The sequence below is a fragment of the Loxodonta africana genome, chromosome 16 (genome assembly GCF_030014295.1).
Source record: "Loxodonta africana isolate mLoxAfr1 chromosome 16, mLoxAfr1.hap2, whole genome shotgun sequence".
Classification (NCBI taxonomy): Eukaryota; Metazoa; Chordata; class Mammalia; order Proboscidea; family Elephantidae; genus Loxodonta; species Loxodonta africana.
Genome location: NC_087357.1, coordinates 13,930,011 through 13,948,476, shown reverse-complemented (window position 1 = coordinate 13,948,476; position 18,466 = coordinate 13,930,011). Strand labels below are relative to the sequence as shown.

The 18,466-nt window shown below is 45.3% G+C and overlaps 1 protein-coding gene across 7 annotated transcripts in view; it reads right to left on the bottom strand.

The window, feature by feature from the left end:
* Nucleotides 1-6,512: 6,512 nt before the first annotated feature.
* The window catches only part of FGFR2 (fibroblast growth factor receptor 2), a 118,874-nt gene continuing 106,920 nt past the window's right edge, over nucleotides 6,513-18,466 (bottom strand). For 6 of the 7 annotated variants that reach the window (XM_064269221.1, XM_064269224.1, XM_064269222.1 and 3 more), the window contains 5 exons: nucleotides 17,313-17,435; nucleotides 15,851-15,921; nucleotides 13,385-13,522; nucleotides 11,689-11,794; nucleotides 6,513-8,150 (listed from right to left, as the gene is read on the bottom strand). In XM_064269221.1, coding sequence (XP_064125291.1) covers nucleotides 7,986-8,150; nucleotides 11,689-11,794; nucleotides 13,385-13,522; nucleotides 15,851-15,921; nucleotides 17,313-17,435 — 603 coding nt within the window. In that variant the 3' untranslated portion in view covers nucleotides 6,513-7,985. Of the gene's footprint in view, nucleotides 8,243-11,688; nucleotides 11,795-13,384; nucleotides 13,523-15,850; nucleotides 15,922-17,312; nucleotides 17,436-18,466 lie in introns of all 7 variants that reach the window. The other variant, XM_064269223.1, reaches the window with a different exon arrangement.

The window sequence follows — 18,466 nt, the reverse complement described above, 5'->3', positions numbered from 1 at the left end:
CGTGAAGATGAGACAGAACCAGACAGAATTTCGTTCTGTTGTACATAATAAGGTCGTCATCAGTTGGAGTCAACTCAATGGCAGCTATCTATCTGTTTATCTAATACATGAATGAATGTGGCTGTGTTCCAATAAGACTTTATTTATGGACACTGAATTTCATATAATCTCCACGTCACAAAACATTATTCTTCTTTTGAATTTTCTCAAATACTTAAAAATGTAAAAACCATTCTCAGCTGATAGGTAGTACAAAAGCAGGTGGTGGGATGAATCTGGCTGACCCCTGATCGAAGTGACTAAAGAACAAGCTTCTCCCCTACCCACACCCCATCAGCCGAGGCAGTATCACTGCCGGTCTGTGTCTGATGTTTTGACTTTGCCTTTTTCCTTCACAGCTCTGCTGGCCCTGGGTAAGGGCCAGCAGAGAATGAGGAGCTTGGGCATTTTAGTTAAACCTAAACCCAGCAGAAGGCAGCCAAAGGATAGTCTTACGGGGTGTATAGACGATGCCAGGAAAGGAAGTCGCTTTTCCAGTTTCCTCTCCTGCTCTGACGATGTGCGCAAAGATACACTTCACCTTGTTCCAGAAAAGGTGCCAAGTCTTGTCACAGAGCAATATGAAAAGGCAGCCCCAAGACTGCTCAAACCCCTCAGTGTCTTCTCCTGTCTTACCTCTGTAGGATGTGCTGGGATCCACTCATGGATGACTGGAACTGTGATGAATTTCCTTGCGGACCAAACAGAGTTTATTTCCACCTCTTTTTTATCCTGCCAGGTGACCTGTGCTAATTTCACAACTCCTGAAGATTCAGCGGGGTGGCCCCTGAACAATGCATGATCACAACACTTGGAGAACATGAGACCAGGTCTTCCCTACTTTGCCCGGGTGATATTTCCTTTTGTCACGGTACCCATTTTGATTTGCTTGTAACAACACCATGGGCAGGCCAAAGGGAAGCTTCCCTTGCAAACACCCTACCAGCTCTTGCTCCTGTTCTGGTCTGCCTTTTTGTCCTTAGTACTTAAACCACTCAGCAGATTGGTCTGTACCATTCTAAAAGCTTGTAATTGTCCCGTAAAGATCTTACAGTGCATTCCTGGCTAGTGTTTATGGAGCAAATGTTTGTTTAAAAAGGGGAACATAACAGGTTGAAGATGCTGTGAATATAATTCATGATTAAAAAAAAAAATTCTGATCATTTTTTTCATTGATTTAAAACTTATGCAATGTTTCTTTGTTTAAAAACAGGGGAGAGGGGAGATAACCCTAGTAGTATTCTCAACCGGCTAGCAATTTCATAAATAAGTTTCTTCAGTCATAATAAAATTATAATATTTTATCTTTGCGTCTGTATATAGCTCTATATCTTTATCTGTCTAAGGAGCCTTGGGGATGCAAAGGTGGGCAGCTAATCAAAAGGTTGAGGGTTCAAACCCACCCAGTGGCTTTGCAGGAGAAAGACCTGGTGAGCTGCTCCTGTAAAGAATACAGCCCTTAAAACTGTATGGGGCAGTTCTGCTCTGTCACGTGGGGTCACTATGAGTTGAAATTGACTTAACGGCACACAACATCTATCTATCATCTAAATATATCAGTGAATATTTGAGTGCTATGTAGCAGGCACTGTGCTTGGTGCTTCCCAGGGTAAATCTCATTTAATCCCCACAGTGATCATTTGAGAAAGGGACCAGGTGCTACAAACTTATCTTCCTTTAGTCTTAATTTATAAATCCATCAGCCTTCTCTGTCCCACCTACAGGCAGTCCTCAGGTTACAAGCAAGATCCATTCCTAACTGTGTCTTTCAGTCTTTAAGTCGAATTTGTAAGTTGAAACAAGTGCACACAGTTCTTATTCAGCCTTACTTTAGTGCAAAAGGAGACCCTGGTGGCACAGTGGTTAAAGCAACTGACTGCTAACCAAAAGGCTGGCAGTTTGAAAGCACCAGCCGCACCACGAGAGAAAGGTGTAGCAGTCTACTTCCATAGAGATTTACCTCTTTGGAAACCTTATGGGGTCGCTATAAGTAGAAATCGACCTGAAGGCAGTGGGTGGGTTTTGATTAGTGCAAAAGGCTGAAGCCCTTTTCAGTGACGTAAAAGCTGCACATGAAACAAGTGAAAGCGATCGTTATGAAGGATTTGTTGCCCTCGTTTCAAACCGAGGGCTAATTTACGTAACATTAAAGGGCAAATACGAGCTGTCTGTAAGTCTGACATCCGTAACCTGGGGACTTACTGTACACTGTGCTATGGATTTTGATTTGCACAGGACCCAGGCACTGCTCAGTTATATTCCCTCAACTGAAGAATTAAAAGGAAAAGCAGAGTAAAAAGACACACTCTTGAAGAAGGCACTGTATTAGGCACAGAAGGAAAAATCATGTCCTCACATAGGTATTTTAGGCTAAATCCTGTCACTGCACTCTCCATGCTCTGGGGTTCAGCTTCGCAAGCTGGCAGGAACCCACCACTTTTACTTCAAAGGTCCCGAGAGGATGGCGAGGCAGCTGGAGTTTCTAGGTAGTGGATGCTGGCGGTCCTCACGTCCCCTGCCTTCCACCCACTTCCTGTGACCTGACCTCGAGCAATTCTGAGTAGTCCATCAAAACCTCCAGAAACCCTGAGGAAAACAAGGTACAAAAGGGCCTCATGCCAGAACGTCAGGGAAGGCGTCTGCCATCCCTGCCCGAGGTACTCAGCCAAGTCATTCCAAGGCTTCCTGGGGATGAAAAGAAAGAGAAGGTAAACTCTGCTTTCATCTTTAAAAGAATCAAAAAATAAATAACATCAAATGCAGGCTGGGCAAGGACTCCTATGTGCACATGTAAGGGTTGGTTGGTATGTTAACCAGTGCCGGGGGGTGCACAAGCTTCATTTGGTATAAAACTTAGGGTGTGGGGACCAAGATGATTCAAGGATTTCAGCCAGGAAAGTCTCTCCTCTTGCATCACGTGGGAGTACTTCCTTCCTCTCCCAACCAGGATGAAAGAGATCAAACTGGTCAGTTTCTGAATCTTTCCATTCCATGAGGGTTCCACAGAGGCCACTCAGCTATCTCAGCCGTTTTATAAGTGCAGAAGCTGGGTCAGTTACAGTGAAACCTGTGAGAGCTGGAACTCTCCATAAGGATGGCCTTATTTTTCCGAGGCTCACAAGTTTTCTGCCTCGGACAGGGTGGTCTTACCACTTTTCTATTGCTCGTTTTAGTGGAAAATATTTGAGTTTTCCTTCTCTGACAGGTTTCTGCCTTACAGTTTCTGGTTTTTGCAGATTTTACTGTACTTGAAGTATGTCAAGATAACCCAGTAAGTTATTATGTATCTTTGAACCATGATCAGACTGCTATCTCCTCAGCTATTAAATTCTCAGGAAGAAACCTCACATCCACTAAGATGGCTATAATAAAAAACTTGGAGAATAACAAGTGTTGGCAAGGCTGTAGACAAACTGAAACTCATACATTGCTGATGGGAACGTAAAATGGCACAGCAATTCCACTCCTAGGTATATACCAAAGAGAAATGAAAACATATGACCATGAAAAACTTGTACGTGCACGTTCGTAACAACATTATTTATAATGGTCCAAGGTGGAAACAACCCAAATGTTCATCAACCAATGAATGGATAAGCAAAATGTGGTACAATCATGCAATGGAATATTATTAAGTCAAAAAAAGAAAAGTAGTACTGACACATGCTACAACACAGATGAACCTTGAAAACGTTCTGCTGAGCCAAAGAAGACACAAAAGGCCACACATTTCATGATTCTATCTTATGTGAAATGTCCAGAATAGGCAAGGTGCTAGAGGCAGGAAATAGATTCGTGGCTGCCCACAGGGCAGAATTAGGAGTGACTGCTAAAGGGTATGGGGTTTCTCTTTAGCATGATAAAAATGTTCTCAAATTAGACAGCAGTGATGGTTGTGCAATTTTATGAATATCCTAAAAATCGCTGAAATGTTAAAAAGCTCAGTTTTACAGCTGAGGAAAGGAAGGTCCAGGCAGATCTGTGACTTGCTCAACACTACCCAGCTGTTAGAAATATATTCATCTATCCAACCAAACCATCTACCATCTTTCTCCTGTATTGCCCAAGGCCAGTCTTGTTTACTTAGACCATTTCCCAGCCTTGTGACCTTCAGGAACCTCAGGCTAAGCCTCAATTCCCTAATCTATCACAGAAGAGTCTTCTGGACCCAAGCCGGTCTAGAGCTTTAATTATACAGCACAAGCCAGAAGACCAATTTTTTGTTTTCAGAATGGTTGTTGGCTTAGTAATCCATGGCTGTTCCAAGCCTGTCAGCCATTTTCCTGTAACTACACATTTTAGTTTACTGTCTGTGGGGTCAAGGTCCTTCACACAAGATGGGGTGGAGACAAGATCCCCAAGGTGAGGGGACTGGAGTGGCTGTGGTGGATGAGGGTGGACCCTGTTCCACAGGAATTCACAGACCTCTCCTAAGGGTGCCGCTTTTCTGCCCTGCTTCTTGATCCGCCCTGTCCTGCCAGAGGCTACCAAGCCGGGTTTCAGAGGTAGTCCTTGAATATACCCTTCCTAGTTTAGTTGGTGGTGGCTATCCCTCCGTCGTGATCATTGGTGATTCAGTGGTAGAATTCTCCCCTTCCATGTGGGAGGCCAGGGTTCTAGTCCCACCCAGGGCACCTCATGTGCAGCAAACACTCATCTGTCAGTGGAGGCTTGCGTGTTGCTATGATGCTGAACAGGTTTCAGCAGAGCTTCCAACTAAGACTGACAAAGAGGGAAGGCCTGGCGATCTAGTCCCCAAAATCGGCCAGTGAAAACACTACAGATCACCATGGTCTGATCTGCAACTGATCATGCTGATGGGGCAGGACCAGGCAGTGTCTCCATGCCGCACGTTTTGCATGAGGTTGCCATGCGTTGGGGGCTGACTCAAGGCAGCTAACAATATCAATCACTCCCTCACCAAGAACCCTGAAATCTCTTGATTCTTAGCAAATGAACAGATCTCACTATTCCAGGGCAATCACTGATTGTCACTAATCAACCAATTTCCCATTGGATGGGGTTGCCATGAGTCCGAATCAACAGCAACTAACAATAGGTGGGCAAGAAAACCCAAAAGTTCCATGATTCTTATCAAGTTCTGCCTGTATAAGTTTATTTGGGGCAGTTCTCAAAAAAAAAAAACCCAAGATATTTTCCCTCTCATGGACCACATTTTTTTTCCCTTGATGACAAATGTCCCTCAAAATAATTCTAAATATAAAATGACAAACCACTGGCTTAGGATTCTTGCCTGCCCAGCTCGCTGAAATGGGCAAAAAGATCAGCACTTGCATTCTTGCATTATAATTTCCGTTGTCTACTAAAAACCATAAATTGCCCGTCAGTCTCAAAAGCATAGAATGTGGACATTGTTCTTCACAACGTGAATCTGTGGATCCTGGAGCCTCCCGTTGGAGATACTCCCGCTACCGGCACATCCCTTCCATCCTCCACCCTGGCATGGGGATTCTACAAGTGCGAACGCCCCGAGGACTTCACTCACCACCCTGGGAACACCTGCTTCACAGGTGACACTTCTTCCTGACTGCTTTTGCCTACCTGAGTTTTTTCATCACATTCTTTGGGGTGGAATTAAAGCCCTGCTCTTCTGATAAAGACATGGAAGCACAGATGACAAATGTAGAACCAGGACAGTCGCCCACCCTCCCGATTCCCCATGAGACCCTCGCTCCCCCACTTCCAGCCTCCAACCCAACAAAGACCCTGAAGACAGTGCTTTATAACGACCAAGGGCTCCAGAAGATTCCAAGAGCTTGGGTGAAGTTCAGAAGTCGGTCTGCTTTCTTCTCCTCTCCTGGTGCTGATGAGGCTGGCCAGGAGAGATCACGAAATCTCAAGGATCATAGAGTCACTTTTGGTAACAGACAGGCAAAACTCCATTTCCCTCTTCAGATTATTGGTGGTATGACTATAAATAGTTTAAATTGTCCAAGTGGAGGATTTACTTTGAAATTTCACAAAGTGTACTTGGACAATTTAAACTAATTATTTATAGTCATACCACCAAAAAGCCTGTCTAGAAGGCTTCAAGACCCCCAGGTTCCAGATCTCCTGAACATCTCCCATCTTCGACAACTCCCATCCCTGCACCTCCCTGCTTGCAAAGCTCTCATTTAACTTTTTCTCACTTGCTCCCCAGTGAGCAGCTTGGACCCAGAAAGGAAGAATGACCCCACAGAGGTCCCAGTAGGCAAGCAAACCAGGGCTTGGACCAATCTCTTCTATTTTTCCATCAGATCAACCTGCCCCAAGTACTACCGGCCAAGGCCGAGCCCTCTGGCACGTCCCCTTGTTTGCAGCAAACCAAGAATCTTCCCAGCTCTGCCTTTCATGCAACCATGCCGAAGAGCAGTGAGTCCAGACCTCCAAGCACAGGAAACCATTTGGTAGGACACGAGTATTAAAAAAATAAGCTGCGTGATGTTTATTTTGTCTTGTTAACATTAATATCAGTAGAAACATTTTATTGTCAGTATAAAAATTAACAGGTTTTATTAAATACTTTCTCCAATTTCTGAACACATAAGATCAGTGTAATCTGCATTCATGTTGCACGGCTATAGCAAGGTGAGTGGATGTTTCAGAAGCAAAACACAATACTTTGATACAGAACGTACAATATGGCGATGCTTTGTCTGATGTCGTCGGTATCTGGCCGATCTTTTCAAGAGGTTCTGCCAGAATGAGATGGAAGCAATCCCTTAAAAGATGGAAGGATCCCCAAAACTATCAGCAGAACAACTCTGGGTTTCAACTTCCAATTGCAGGACTTGAAGATCCCAAAAGGCTTCCCGAAGAACAAAGAATCTGGAAGCCATTATTCACTGAAGGGAATACAGGCTAATCGGATTAACGTGCAACTTGGGGGCAGAAGACCAGCTGCCAGCAAAGAAGTACATTCTGCTGTCATCTCAACTAAGCTGCGTCCTAGAGCAGCTTCTTAAGAAGACACTGGTGCTATTTGTCCTGGGAAGTACAGTTAGACGTTACACAGGCCCAGTGACAGAGCTGCACATGGAAGCAAAACACCTTCTCCTTGACAGGTTCTTTCAGGATGGGCATTCAGCTGGTTAAGAACAACGACCTGACAGCAGAGTGTCAACGCAAATAAATTCAAACTTCATTCCCCCCTCCAAATTAGTCAGATACTGTCAATATTTCTCTTTTCAAAGGATCTGGCAACTAGTTAAGTCTGAGCAACAGATTAACCAGCCCACATCTTGCCCGCATAGGAATGCCACTTAAATTACAAAAACAAAAACTATAAATGATTAATTGTTTTGTATATTACCGATTCATTAATAAATTAATGTTATACCATTTTCCCTGAAAGCAAAAGTATTTCTTCCACCTCTGCTCGGTGAAAATTAAGAAATTCTGTGTCAGAACAGCATTTTAGCAAATAGTTATTTAAAAAAAAAAAAAAAGACCAATTTTCTAGGTGCATTGGGACATCCATTTAAAATCAATACAAAAAATAATTCATTGTAAATATATAATATATATTTATACATAATTTGAATATATTTACATACATCCAGCACCTATATACTGCATTTGTGCTCTATTAAGTGTGTGCTGACATATATTTTCTCCAATTATTACAAAATTAACAAGGAAGGCAGAACACGCGTTCGCCTTGAGTCCAATGGGTCCACAGCCAGTACCCATCCATCGCCTGGTGGCGGTGGGTCCGAGGGGCCGTGTGGTGGGCCCGAGGCAGTCCATCGTCCCATAAACATTCTTCTCTTCTGGTGAAGATTACAAATTCTCAACTGTATAGCTCCTTACACGTGTGCCGATTACTTTTCCAATTATTTACTCCTCTGATCCATATATACAAGTAGAGACAACAAGTCCCCGTGCTTAGTGTAGGTAGGTTCCTGGTGGTGTCCTGTTTGGAGACAGGGGGACACCTGCATTCATGTTTTAACACTGCCATTTATGTGTGGATACTGAGGAAGGCATGGTTCATAAGGCATGGGATCCGGAGAGAAAACAGAGTCATCTCCTGAAGAACAAGAGCTCCTTGTGTCAGGATAACTAGGTGAATACTGTTCAAGAGGCTGCGTGAGGTCCAAGTAGTCCTGAAAGAAGGGGAGAGAGACGTTTTATTTCATCTCGGGTCAGGATAACAAGGTGAATACGGTTCAAGAGGCTGCGTGAGGTCCAAGTAGTCCTGAAAGAAGGGGAGAGAAGAGTTTTATTTCAAACGCAGGCTCTTGAGATGCTGATATCAGAGTTGAGACAAGACAGGGCTCCCCTTGAAGCTTTAAAGAGACCCAGCCCATGCCAGCTCTTCAAAGAGACCTCCCCAAGTCCCTGACTTTATTTACCCTAGGCAACCCTTAACTTATCTTTTATAACCTCTTAGGAATAAACTAATGGCAGCAGAGAATAATAAAATCTTGTTGGACTGTGGGTGTTGGGCAGTCAACTCGACTTAAACTAGTTGCCACTGAGTTGACTCCAACTTATGACCACCCCATGTGTGTCAGAGTAGAACTGCTTTTCAGAGGATCTTCAATCGCTGATTGCTTTGGAAGTAGACTGCCAGGCCTTTCTTCCAAGGGTGCCTCTGGGTGGACTTGAACCTCCAAGCTTTCGGTTACCAGCCAAATCTGTTAACCATTTGCACCACCCAGGGTCTCCCCAGCCCAACTTACTCAGACCTAGATTGACTTGCTCTCTATACATACACTTCTTCCAACAGTACATGGTTCAAGTTCAAGCCCCAGCAAAAGTCAAAGACATAAGGTGTTGTGGGTGCCCAGGCCCTCTTTAAACAGCTGAGATTATGAGTTACATTTTAGTATCGTAGTGCCTAGGATGATTCAAGGGAAGGCTCCCTTAGTCAGTGGGTAATTTAACAGATGTAATTCATTACTCTCAGAAACTCTCCAATTTGAAAATGCAAACAGGTTCAAAAAGGCTCGGAAATACTCATGTATGTTGAATCCATAATGGGCTGTTAAAGAGAAGTTCAGGAAAATGGAGGTTAAGTTTCAAAGTCCTGAAGGTTTGATATTCAGAAAGTGCTACTCTGCTCTCCAGAGCACCCCTCGGTGTGGCTGTGGGGGACGAGCCCACTGACTTAGGACAGGGAGAGAGATGCCTGGGTAGCTTTAGAGGAGGGGTCAGCAAACCACAGCCTACATGCCAAACCAACCGAATCTGGCCTACCGCCTGTACCACCCATGAGCCAAGAATGGGTTTTACATTTTTAAATGGCTGAAAAGCATCAAAAGAAGAAGAATATCTCAGGACATTAAAATTATATAAAATTATAAAAATTCATAGACACATAACAGTCAAAGCTCAGGGTCCATAAATAAAGTTCTACTGGAATACACAGGCTCATTGATTTAAAGTCCGCGGCTGCTTTTGCACTACAATGGCAAGGTAGCATCAGTAGGACAAAGACCGAGTGGCCTGTTAAACTGAAGATATTGGTTCTCCAGCCTTTTACAGTGTGCTGACCCCTGCTCCAGAGCTACAAAAGATGTCTAACCTGGGGAACTTCTAGAGCTCCCCGGCCCAACTGAGCGGGCATGTTGGGGTGGTTCTGCTCACATAGCCCCAAAAACCAGTGACTATCCTATGACATGTGGTTTTGCTGAGAAGGGGGCAAAAAGTGCAGACCACAGCACAAAGAGCCTCAGTGTTATCACAAAGGAGCCCGTGCAGAATGTTGGCGACCATACGTTTCTAAAAGGCAAGAGAAAAAAAAAACCTCACTATAATTCATCACCAGGGTTGGCAAGAGACGAGGTCCCTATCCAAGACGGGGGTTGTGTCAGTTCCAACAACATCAGCATTGCCCACACGACTGGAAACAAACACGCCCACCACATCAAAAGACAGCTTTTTGCTTACAATGATAAAAATGAAATTTTGTCCTAAATGGAACCATTTTTCTCGAGCATGTGGTAATGATTTTCAGAAGGAAAAGAAACTTCGACTTTTATATCCTTTAGACAATATGGCATTCTGCACTTTGCATTTTAGGATACTAGATACAAATTTCAGTCTGAACGGACCCACTTTACACATAAGTATATAAGTAAACAGCCCTGAACAGGGCCACGGGATCATTAAAACGGAACTTTGGTTGTTTTTTCCCAGTTTCCAAAATGAAGCCATAAACCTTCAGATCTGATAGGAAAAAATAGGGGTATCTGTGGATTCCAAGTCTAGGGTTAAAGGAACTTATAGTAGAAACAATAATTTTGGCAGGAGAAGAAAGTTTGCTTTTTTTTTTTTTTTTTTCCCCTTTTCCCCTTTCTTGAACTGTTCCTTTCCTTTCAACTTCTGAAGGTCGGCTGTATTCATTTAAACTCACCCTCCCCCTGTATCCAGCACAACCAGGGTCAGGCTCAGGAGATAAAGTTGCTGGGTTGAGGCTTCCTAGCACCACATATAATTTTTTTTTTTTAATCACTCTAAAGTTATTTTCTAAGTCAGAAATTAAATGTATTATTTCCCTTAGTCTAGAACCTTTGGGATCGTATTTTAACTTTAGTTGTTGTTAAGACAATTTTTTTTTTCCTTCTGTTTGAAGAAATACAGCTCTGCATTTTCACTAAATATCTCAAATTGATTTTTCTCTCTCATGGGGCTTTATTGGACTTCATCAGTTTACTGTCTGTCTGATATGAGCAGACTAACTTTTATGTCCTTCAGAGCACCACTACCACCATCAGTTGCCATTGACTTGGCTCTGACTCAAGGCGACCCCATGTGTGTCAAAGTAGAACTGTGCTCCACAGGGTTTTTAATGGCTGATTTTTCAGAAGTAGATGGCCAGGCCTTTCTTCTGAGGCACCTCTAGGTGGGCCTGACCCTCCAACCGTTCGGTTAGCAGTTGAACGTGTTAACCGTTTGCATCACACAGGGACTCCCCCCTTTGGAGCACGCTCTTTCCACAACCATAAAGGCATGATGAAGCGGCCATCGAAACGGGCGAATTCAGGCAGGAGTGACGAAGTGTTTCTTTAGTTGGTAAAGACTGCAAAGGCCTTATCATAACAAAAGGTGCACATCTTCACTTAAGAAAACATGTAAGCCATTTGTTATAGGAAACTGTGTGTACCATTACATACATGTAGAAACAGTCCACAAGCCACACTGCATGATCACCTGTGACCATGCAGAATGGTGCCATGTGCTATGTAAGCTGAACTTACAGCTTCTGGTACCCAGTCAGGCTAATCTGTACTGGGGTATGTGCAGGCCTCACGCCCACGAGCAGGGCACAGGCTCAAACCAGCCATACACCCTGCACCCCCCTCCAACGCAAACCCAAACGCTGCATTTGAACACTCCCCCACTCTCCACTCTCCTATACACACACACCCTGGACCCGCCACCCGCCTACCCCAAAGCCACAGTGAGGTGTAGCCTCGGGCACGTCCTTCTGTCTGGTTTTGTGAGTCAGAATGGACAAAATGCAGTTCCGAGAAATCAGGGCTTGATGGGAACACACAGCTTAACTCTGTCTGACCCCTGAGAGAAAATGATAAACTCCACCACAGACCCCAACACGGCAGGCTGCGTGTAAAAAGCTGGGCTTGTCTCCCAAGCCAGGCAAGGACGGCAGGCTTCCGGAATGAGGTTCTTTCTTACCTCATTGGTTGTGAGAGTGAGAATTCGATCCAGGTCTTCCACCAACTGCTTGAAGGTTGGTCTCTGTGAGGGCACCGCATGCCAGCAGTCCCTCATCATCATGTACCTGCAAAACATTGGTTTCCCTGGTGAATTAACCTTGCAGGGACCGGGGGCAAGGCTACAGACAGGTTTAATAGGCAATATGGAGATGTGCCCTAAATTACAGGAATGTATCTCGAACTTTCCATGCAGCGAAGTTAGGTATTCATGTTCCCTAAGGACTCACTGCCAGGTTGATTTAAAAAACACCCCTTTACACAAAACACATTAGGAACACACCTACACCACGGAGAAAGACACGTTTATAGGTTTTCCCCACTGGCTTCTGGTATCTCGGTTACAAAGTGACATATCACAAATGGGATCAATAAACCCACAACTTTAAGGCAATTCTGAGGTCATGGGAAGAGTCACATTTGAGCGGGCTGGCCTTCAGGTCACCAGCATGCAACCTGTGTCAACTGAAGTGGCTTTACCTTATCGGCCTGACACTTCGGGTTTTAAGATTTTAGCTGACAAAGATTCCTCAGTTTAAAAAAACGTAGTAACAAAGCCTGGAAACCACAACTTTAGGGTATGGTTCTGATGAATTAATTCACCATTACCAGGCTGCATAGGAACTTCCTGATTAACCCTACGTTCCCAGGCCTTATCTGGACTATGGGTTTCGACAGGCCCTCTATGTTAGAAAAGCAACAGGAATGGCAAGGGACACAATCAATGCCTTTATATAATAGACTACAAAATGTGGCCATTCATCCGATGTCTACTGTACACTGAGAAGCACTCATGGGATTATGGATATAAAATCCCCATGAAATGATACACAATAGTCTCCAGTCTTGGGGACAATCGCTCTTCTTAGTTAATCCTGGCGGGGGAGGGAGGGAGCAGAGAGACTTCTTCTTAAAGCCACGATTTTACTGCACAAGACACACGCCACAAACACAACATAATTTCACTTCGGGTAGGGGGTATGCTTTCCTAGAAGCCAGCTAATGGTTTTATACTCCGATCTGGTGTTCTGAGGATAACAACTGAACTAAGTTTTAATTCTCTGTGCTAAAATATGGGTAAAATATTAATAACCGGGTACTAGTTCAGTCACATGGAGGATAGGTAGTTGATATCAAGCTAGAAATTTTCAATGGTCAAAGGGAGGTTCCAGAAATATCCCTACTCCACTCACCATGCCAAGGCCAAGCACAAACACCAAGGACAAGGGTCACTGGTCCTTTAATCCTACACTCTACAGGGGCAGCCCAATGGCTTTCTAGCTTGTTTGCTGACCTGTGTGTAAGGGACAGCAACATATATCTCCTGTCATTCTGAGGAGAGACAGCAGCACAGACAGCAGCAGAGGGAGACACCCTGGCTCAGCCTGGAATGCGGGAGCCTCTGACGGGCAGCCTGACTCCCTCTGTGATTTAAAGTCAGGCTCCATACACCTCAGGATGATGTTACTTCTTTTGGACAAGCAATGGCTGTCAGTGTAGCTATCTATCTCAGTTCTGGGAACGAGCCCAGAAAAGCTCAGCCATTCCTCTTCTTCTCAGAGTGTGTTTAGATAGTCGAGCCCTAGAGAGCCGAGATAGAAGGCGCGTCACTGGCATGGCCACGCCACAGCGGCCCCAGCGGGGAGACAGGTCCTTACAGCTCACTGGTGCAGTTGGCCGGCTTATCCATCCGGTGCCCTTCCTTAAGCAGCTTAAAAAGTTCCTCCACGGGAATCCCTGGGTAGGGTGAACCCCCTAGAGTAAAGATCTCCCACATCAGTACCCCAAAGGACCAGCTGCAAAGAGGAGAAAAAAACATAGCATTACTTACTGATCCTAATCACAGACCGGTTAAGAAAACAAACACCCACTTGCTTCTTATGCTCAAAGACAAATGACTCAAGCCTTCCCACAGTCCACTCTGTGTGCCCTTGCCTGCCCCCAGGAGGATCCCCCAAGCCACGAGGACATAGGGATGTTCCAAGGGAATGTTCCATCAGTATTCAAAAAGGCAAACCTCAGCATCGCTCTTCCACAAAGGTGTTCTCCTCAAAAGCAGCATTGCCCGTGTGAGGACTGCAACACTCAAGCTTCAAAGGCCTTACACGTTCTCGCCCGACTGTCGCACCTCCCAGTGTGCCTGACTCAAGGGTCGTGAGCTACCCCGGGCAGCTGACAGAATAAGGCCAGCCAGCTCAGTCTGGGAGATAACAGGGCCCTGCTTGGCTGGTGAGGCCTCCAGGCACTAAGGGTTTGGGGCTGGCTGAGGTCACAAAGGGAGTTAGCAGAGGGCTGGGATGAGGATGGAAGAATTGGTGCCCCCAGGCAGATGAGTTTCATTCACCAGAAACTAAAAAGGTCTCACTGGGCAGCATTTACACTGGTCCTTTCAGAGAGTCCCCCCGGAACATCCTGAGCCTGGTTCAGGAGAGTCACACCCCCAGGAGAATCAGGCAGAGAACTCTGAAGGCACCCATGTGCTGTAGCCATGGAAACACACACTGTTTATTAAGGAGCCCCAGTGGTGCAACAGTGAAGTGTATGGCTGCTAATCAAAAGGCGGGTGATTCAAACCCATCCAGGAGCTCTGCAGAAAGACCTGGAGATCTGCTCCCATAGAGACTACAGCTGAGGAAACCCAATGAGGCAGTTCGACACTTACATGAGATCGCTAACAGTCAAAAATTGACTTGATGGCACCCCACAACATTCTGGGGGACAGGATGAAAGTGTCCCCCAGTTTTCTGCAGAGCAGAAGAGGCAGCAGGATACAGGCAGAAACAGCCTCTGTGCCTCAGTTTACTCACTGCAAACATGAGAATCACACTGCCTTCCTCCTTGGGCTTTGAGAGCACCCACTTGCTAGCATGGAATCTGTGCCTACTGAATAAAAAATGACTCAACCGATTTTTTCTTCCTTTTTATTGTGTTTTAGGTGAAAGTTTACAGTGCAAATTGTTTTTTCATTCAAAAATTTATACTCAAATTGCTTTGTGACCCTGGTTGCATTCCCCGCAATGTGTCAGCACTCTCCCCCTTTTCCTCCCCACCCTGGGTTCTCCGTGTCCATTCGTCCAGTTTTCCTGTCCGTTCCTGCCTTCTCATCTTTGCTTTTGGGCAGGTGTTGCCCATTTGGTGTCAAATACTTGTTTGAACTAAGAAACACATTCCTCACGTGTATTACTGTTTGTTTTACAGGACTGTCTGAACTTTGGCTGAAAGCTGGACTTCAGGAGCGGCTTCAGTTCTGAGTTAGCAGAGTGTCAGGGGACCATAGTCTCGGGGGTTCCTCCAGTCTCTGCCAGACCAGTAAGTCTGGTCTGTTTTTTTCGTAAATTTGAATTTTGTTCTGCATTTTTCTCCTGCTCTGTCTGGGACTCTCTACTGTGATCCTCAATTTTTTTTTTACTTTTTCTTTAAAGCTTTCTGTTTTGCAATAATTACAGACTCATAGGAAATTGCAAAAACAATATAGAGAGGTACCAGGTACCTTTCGTCTGGCTTTCCCCAATGGTAACATCTTTCAATTGAATTTCCAAGTCTAAACTTCTAAAGCATCAGTACACCATGAGAGAAACATTCTATAATTTGTGCTGGATTTCTCTGATGTTACCAAGGGCGCTGAGCAAGACCAGAATGTGAACCACAGCGAGCTGGCCCCATGGAAGTCACCTAAGCTGACCATGTTTCACCCAACTCTGCCCTCTAAGAACAAGCCCAGGCTGGAGAGGGGAACAAAACAAACCACTATCAAGTAGGAAACATTTTGGGGTTACTTCTTTAAGGCAGTGAAGAGCACGCCTACAGCTTGGTAAGTTAGATAGCAGCTTCGTAGCTGCACATCCTTGAATGAGTTTGTGGGGGGGCAGGGGGAGTGGACACTTCCACTCTGGCAGAAGGAGGTTAGTGGTCCCACCTCCCCTGTGCTTTGAAGCCAGGCAAATTAGTAACAGAGCATTGGTTGCCAGCCTACCATAAAACCCGTCCTTTCTAAGGCTGGCTCCCGCACCCTCTATGAATGCGTGAGATGCGGCAGGCAGCGAAGGCTGAAGAAAGGACAAGAATGTACAAGATTTTTGCAGCTCCACCCGATGAAGAAACCAGAGAAAAAGGGAGTCACTTACACATCGCTCTGATGGGTGTAGACTCTATCAAAGAGGGCTTCAGGGGCCATCCACTTGACTGGAAGTCGCCCCTGCAAACGTGGAAGAACACGTGAAAACCAAGAGATTAAAAACGAGTTTATTTAGCAGGTACAACAGGGTTATTTTTACAGTTGCCACTCTAATCGTTTTCACTGGTCCTTCAACAGGGCAGAAATAAGGTCCCCTAAACCCGCTGCTGTCGAGTGGGCTCTAAATCATAGTGATCCCATGGGACAGGATAGAACTGTCCCACAGGGCTTCCAAGGCCGTAATCTTTACAGGAGCAGACTGCCCCGTCTTTCCCCTATGGAGCAACTGGAGGGTTTGAACCGCCAACCTTTTGGTTAGCAGCCAAGCACTTAACCATTGCACAACCAAGGCTCTTTTCACTCATAATTACCCAGTGCTGTCAAGTCAATTCTGACTAACAGTGACCCTACAGGACAAAGCAGAACTGCCCCATAGGGTTTTCCAGGCTGTAATCTTTATGGAAGCAGACTGTCACATTTTTCTCCTGTGGAGCAGCTGGTGGGTTCAAATCGCTGACCTTTTGGTTAGCAGCTGAGTGCTTAACCACTGTGCCACCAGGGCTCCTTCCACAACAGGGTTGAGGCCTGATTATTTTAAGAATTGTGACTCTACTGGTTTTTACTGGTCCTTCAAGAGAGGACTACAGAGTGATGTGCGCAGATTCGGGCACATTAATGACATGCCATTGCCTTGGTTTCTTGTTGTCATATCTCTGCCGCACACAGACACACCCTGACCAGCTTCCCAGCACTTGCCATAAAAGTCATCAATGAAGGGCCTTATGAAAAGCAGAGACTGCTGACTATTACATATACAAGAATGTTTCACCTTTATTAACAGTACCCTAAACACAGCCCGCACCACGCGTCTGTCAGATTGTTGTACCGTGGTGGCTTGTGTGTTGCTGTGATGCTGGAAGCTATGCCACCAGTATTGCAAATACCAGCAGGGTCATCCATGGTGGACAGGTTTCATTGGAGCTTCCAGACTAAGACAGATTAGAAAGAAAGGCCTGGCGACATCTACTTCTAAAAATCAGCCAATGAAAGCCTTACGGATCACGAGAGCGTATTGTCCGCGTAGCGCTGGAAGATAAGCCCCTGGGGTGAGAGGCACTCCACAACGGCCCCAAGAGTAGACTCAAACACATAACCGTGAAGATGGCGCAGGACTGGGCAACACTTAGCTGTTATGCATAAGGTCACCACGAGTAGGCGCCAACTCGATGGCAAGTAATGACAAAATACAGGCTAAGACTGCTTGTTGAGAAGGTGACAAAGAGTAAGCAAAAGAATAAAAATAAAGGGCGGAGCCATGCAGCCTTGTCAGTACCTTCCAGCTCTGAAAATCTACAATCTTTTATCCGGAACGCTCTGCCCGCCCCCTCACCACACTCCCACCATAGACTTACATTCGTGGTCTTTTTGTAGTAGTCTATATTGTTGATGTCTCTGGCCAGTCCGAAGTCTGCTATTTTCATCACATTGTTTTCTGTTACCAAAACATTTCTGGCTGCTAAGTCTCGATGAATACACTGAAATCAAGAAAGACGGGAAAGAAAGAACCCATTTCAAAAAGCTCCGTGAATAAATAGGAAATGCACTCCTATCTTATACTGCAGATAGAAAACGCATCCTAAGTCAAAAACGGGTGTTTCGTTTCCAAAATAGAGGCCCCCATCATTTCAAACACCAAAAAAGCCAAACTCGCTGCCGTCGAGTAGATTCCGACTCATAGCAACCCTATAGGACAGAGAACTGCCCCACAGAGTTTCCAAGGAGCGCCTGGTGGATTCGAACTGCCGACCTTTTGGTTAGCAGCCTCAGCACTTAACCACTATGCTACCAGGGTTTCCTCAAAGAGCAAAGGTGGACAGAATCAGTGTGTCCCCTTTCATCCGCAGAGCGACCCAACAATACTGGTGTCTCCCTCTGCTGCACACCCAAATGGCATTAGACCACCCTAAAATCTTTGATCTCAACACCTGCTCTCTTCCCCTCAACTTTCGAATAGTTGGTTCAACCCAGCTGTCCCTTCTTCTTCACATCCTGGACCTACTCCTCAAATACTCTATTTCCTACCCTGCCTCTCTTAGAAAGTTTATGAAACCAACCAGCGGCCGTCAAGTCAATTACGACTCATGGCGACCAGAGCAGAGTAGAACTGTGTGTCCGAGTAAAACTGTGCCTCGTAAGATTTTCAAGGACTGATTTTTCAGACGTAGATCACCAGGCCTTTCTTCTGAGGTGCCTCTGGGTGGACTCAAACCTCCAACCTTGCCATTAGCAGCCAAGCGCATTAACCATTCGCACCACACAGGGACGCCAAACAAAGTTTATGAAGAACCTCTTAACTGTCAGGCCCCGGCGGTGTCTTCTAAACACTCATTTTTTCCTCTCTGCAGCTTCTGGGACACTGCTGATTTCTTCCTCATTTTTGAAAACCATCTTTGTGTTGAGTTCTAACCCATCCCTACTCTTTTGGCTCACTCTCTCTTTACCCCTCAGCCTTTTGCTGGTTCCTCTCACCCTCTGTTCCTTAAAACAGAAGCAGCATTCCCTTAAT